This window comes from Octopus bimaculoides, chromosome 22, assembly GCF_001194135.2.
Source record: "Octopus bimaculoides isolate UCB-OBI-ISO-001 chromosome 22, ASM119413v2, whole genome shotgun sequence".
Taxonomy (NCBI): domain Eukaryota; kingdom Metazoa; phylum Mollusca; class Cephalopoda; order Octopoda; family Octopodidae; genus Octopus; species Octopus bimaculoides.
In genome coordinates this window covers 31,763,516-31,767,562 of record NC_069002.1, presented here as the reverse complement: position 1 = coordinate 31,767,562, position 4,047 = coordinate 31,763,516, and the positions used below count along the sequence as shown (strand labels likewise).

Here is a 4,047-nt window from a genome sequence, read left to right as displayed (position 1 = left end):
CCCCCCCATCTATTTAGCGTATTTCAGCCATTGTCTTCGTTTCTGTTTGAATTTGCCCTCCTCTCCTGCAAAGTATTTTTATTGAATTTGCCAATTTTCTTCAAAAATGGAAAGCATAAACAAACATTTTGTGTTCTCATACATTCCTAAACCATGAGGGTCAACTGAAAAGTTCATAGGCTGACCAATATACTCTCTTGAAATGTGATAAAATGAGGCTTATTCTCAACACAGTCCCCTTTACAATCTACCCACCGCTTCCATCAGTGTTGCAGCGCTTGGATACCATTGGTGAAGAAGCTTTCGTCATCACTGCAATACTGGTTCGCATCCAAGTGTTCTTTCGTGTTTTGGGCCAAATCAGGAGAACAGGGAGGGGGATCAGCCAGTTCAAAACCACATTCACACACAGCAGCAGCCATTGAAAGCAAGGGCTTGTATGCTGGAACATTGTCCTGATGAAACCAGGGTCCCCTTTTGTCAGTTTTCCTGAGCATCTGGTCTTGATAGCCTTTTGTAGCTGCCTCAGCAAATTGGCATAGTACTCTCCATTGATGGTGTGACCGTTTCAAGGATAATCAATGAATACAGTGCCTTTTGCATCTGAAGAAATTGAAGCCATCACCTTCCTTGCAGATGAAACAACCTTGACCTTCTTTGGAGCAGGTGAGGAGGGGCGTTTCCACTGCATGGATTGTTTCTTTGTCTCTGGCTTGACTTGTTAGAAACAACAGCGAAATATCCCTCAAACCATATTCCTATGATTTAAAAAAAAAAAGACACATTCAATAATGTAGTCCAGGGAACTCTTCTTGAAATAAGAAGACTGGATGATCATAGATGGAACACATTTGATCAGAAATTTGCCGGGTCAAGAGTAACTTAGAGCTAAACAGCATCGGTAAATGGGATGGTCATATCTGAAATGCTTTTGATCATAGGATTGTTGGATCAAGTCTGAACTAGAGCTCAAAAATAATAGCAGATACTCTGGCTGTTGCTGAAATACCTTTGATAATTGAGTATGCTGGATAAAGACTAACCTAGGGTTAAACAGGAGCAACAACAGCTATTGTTGTTTGCTATGTATGTCTACATTGGTAACTTTATATTAGTTATCCAGTCACATTAGTCCTGTTCAATTGTCTGCCTATGATCTAGCTCTGTCTTCTTTTTTTATACACTCTATTATATATATGTATGTATGCATGTGTGTGTGTATATATTATATATTTATTGATATACACACACACACACACACACACACACACACACACACACACACACACACACACACACACACACACAAAGCAAAATTTTCACAGTTGTTTCAAAATTTGATTCTAAATTCTACAGCTGTTTCATCATTTTAAATACAAACATCAGCCATATAATTATGTAATTAATATTTAAAAATACATAATTAATTTAGTAATGGTACTTTGATATTCATGTTTCAGTTTTATTTCTTGATGAAACAGAGTTTATCTAGCATATCTAAATTAATTATATATCTTTGTATTTGTTAAATGAGTATATTGATGATGATGTCTGTGTGTTAATTGTTGAAACAGATGTAGAACTTAGAATTAAATTGCGAAACATCTGTGAAATCTTTGTTTTTTTTATTATTCTAAATATGTTACTTTCAACATTTAGCCAACATATATATATACAAATATGCAAATTCATTTCACTTATGATTATTGAATCATAATAATGTATTGGAGTCTAACGATATGTTACAAAGAAACGAGCTCTTAAATTTGGTGGATATATACTTTATTGTTTTTTAATACTAACTCATTATATGCATATATATTGCTGCAGTATTTTTATTCTGTAGATATGATATTTTTTTTCACTGGCTCTTACATATATATATATATATATATATATATATATATATATATATATATATATATATATATATATATATTTGAAAAAAAATGAATAGGAATGGCTTTTCTGATAATTTTTCCACAAATATCTAATTATTAAAGTGGAAAAATTATCAGGAAAGCCGTTTCTATTCATTTTTTCAAATATATATAATAGTATTCCAAGGATTTTCTATTTTTTATTCTACTATATAAATAATAATAATAATATTAGGGATAAAAATCCAAATTTACAGGTAAAAACTCAATTAAATTCAATTTATCAAAAATTAAAATTAAATTAAGTTTCACAGTATAAAATATATATATATATAGTTTTAGGGAAAAGAACCAAGGTTCATGAACTCATTGATGAAAATCCACTGTCACATATAGAAAAATTAATAAGTAAAAGCACAGTAAATAAGTATAATATAATACAAAGTAAATATCTACTATATATATATATCTGCTCCTTTTGTATTTCTCCCTTCTTCCTGTGTGTTTCCTCCACCTCTCATTAAAATTTTAAAACTGCTGACATTTTAATTATCTTACTGCCTGATACTCATAGCTAATTCTTACCATTCTTGTCTCTTGCAGGAATCGATGATACCGTGTGCTGTTATATGTGTAATGGTCACCTGCGAGAGTGGGACGAATCAGACAATCCATGGATTGAACACGCCAAATTTTTTCCAAACTGTCTTTATTTAAGAAATATGAAAGGCGACGCATTTGTTGCAGAAATCTGTCGAAATCTCGAACATTTACCGAAAGATAATCGCAACAGGGTAATAACTCAACGTAGTTTCACGACCGCTGACCACATGTCATTTGCGGGGCAGCCAGGTCAAGCTGGTTTCTCCAACTCCTTGCCGGAAGTGTTTTCATCCTCCGGTCAAAGTACTTTTTCTAGTTCTCACCATCCATCTGGATTCTCCAACCCCAACAACCTAACTGGGCTGACCAACTCGAGCCAAAGAGCATTCCTGAATACTGGCCAGGTTGAGTTTTCTAATAGTGGTGAACGGCCAATTTTTAGATTACCATACCACAGTAACATCACTTCCTGTATGGACCCTATTCTAGATGAGCTACGATTATTACCTGATGTGAAGGGCCCTGTTAACCGGACTGCAGCAGCATCGAGCCACCTAAGTACCACAGAACACCGGCAGTTACAGCAGCCTCAAGCCCAACATCACCAGGTTCCAGTGCCACCAGTCCAACCATCTTGGAGCAGTCAAGAAACTAATCCCAGACTGTTCGGTTCTATTCACACTTCAGTATGTCATTTCAAGTTTCTCTCTTTTTGTTTTTTTTTACTTCTTTTTAATATTTGTTTTTGCCTTTGTTTTTTTCCTTGTTGCATGAGTTGTTTCTTTCTTTTTTTACATCTAGTGACACGTAAAAAGCACCCACTACACTCTCGGAGTGGTTGGCGTTAGGAAGGGCATCCAGCTGTAGAAACTCTGCCAAATCAGATTGGAGTCTGGTGTAGCCATCTGGTTTCACCAGTCCTCAGTCAAATCGTCCAACCCATGCTAGCATGGAAAGCGGACGTTAAACGACGATGATGATGATGATGATCCCCGTTAGCTAGAAGTTCCTTTTCCTCACATCATTGTTAGCAGATTTCCCACCAGGCAGTGCGTTCCATTAAAACTGTTGCCCTCATAAGACTAGCATCGGAATAAGAACGGTACATATTTTACACACACTCATAATCACTCTCCCACAATCTTTAAAAAATTCTGCCAAGAGATTAACTAACCAATATTCAAGTTTTTGTATTTTGACTAACGAACAAATTGAAGACGATCCTTGTTTAATTTTCAAAGAGAATGAATGGGAGAAAGAGAGCCTGCCTTATGTCGACCCAATAGAGGGACCAGCTATCCGAGTTGATAGTACCAGGGTAGATAAAGCAATTAAGAGTATGAAGACCGGGAAAGCCCCCGGCCCATCAGGAATCACTGCAGAGATGCTCAAAATATCTGGCAGTGTTGGCTATAGCCTAGTCACCCGTATTACGAACCAGGTGATACACGAAGGAGTCATACCCTATGACTGGTGTAGCAGCATCATAGTCAACTGCTACAAAGGTAAAGGGGACGCTTTAGATACAAATAATTACAGAGGCATCAAGCTGTTAGATCAGGTT

General features: G+C 36.2%; 1 protein-coding gene across 5 annotated transcripts in view; it reads left to right on the top strand.

Annotated features, from left to right (window-relative positions):
- Positions 1-4,047, top strand: part of LOC106869635 (E3 ubiquitin-protein ligase XIAP) — a 174,854-nt gene that overhangs the window by 149,580 nt on the left and 21,227 nt on the right. For all 5 annotated transcript variants that reach the window (XM_052975844.1, XM_014915450.2, XM_052975846.1 and 2 more), the window contains exon 3: positions 2,484-3,169. In XM_052975844.1, coding sequence (XP_052831804.1) covers positions 2,484-3,169 — 686 coding nt within the window. The remainder of the gene's footprint in view (positions 1-2,483; positions 3,170-4,047) is intronic.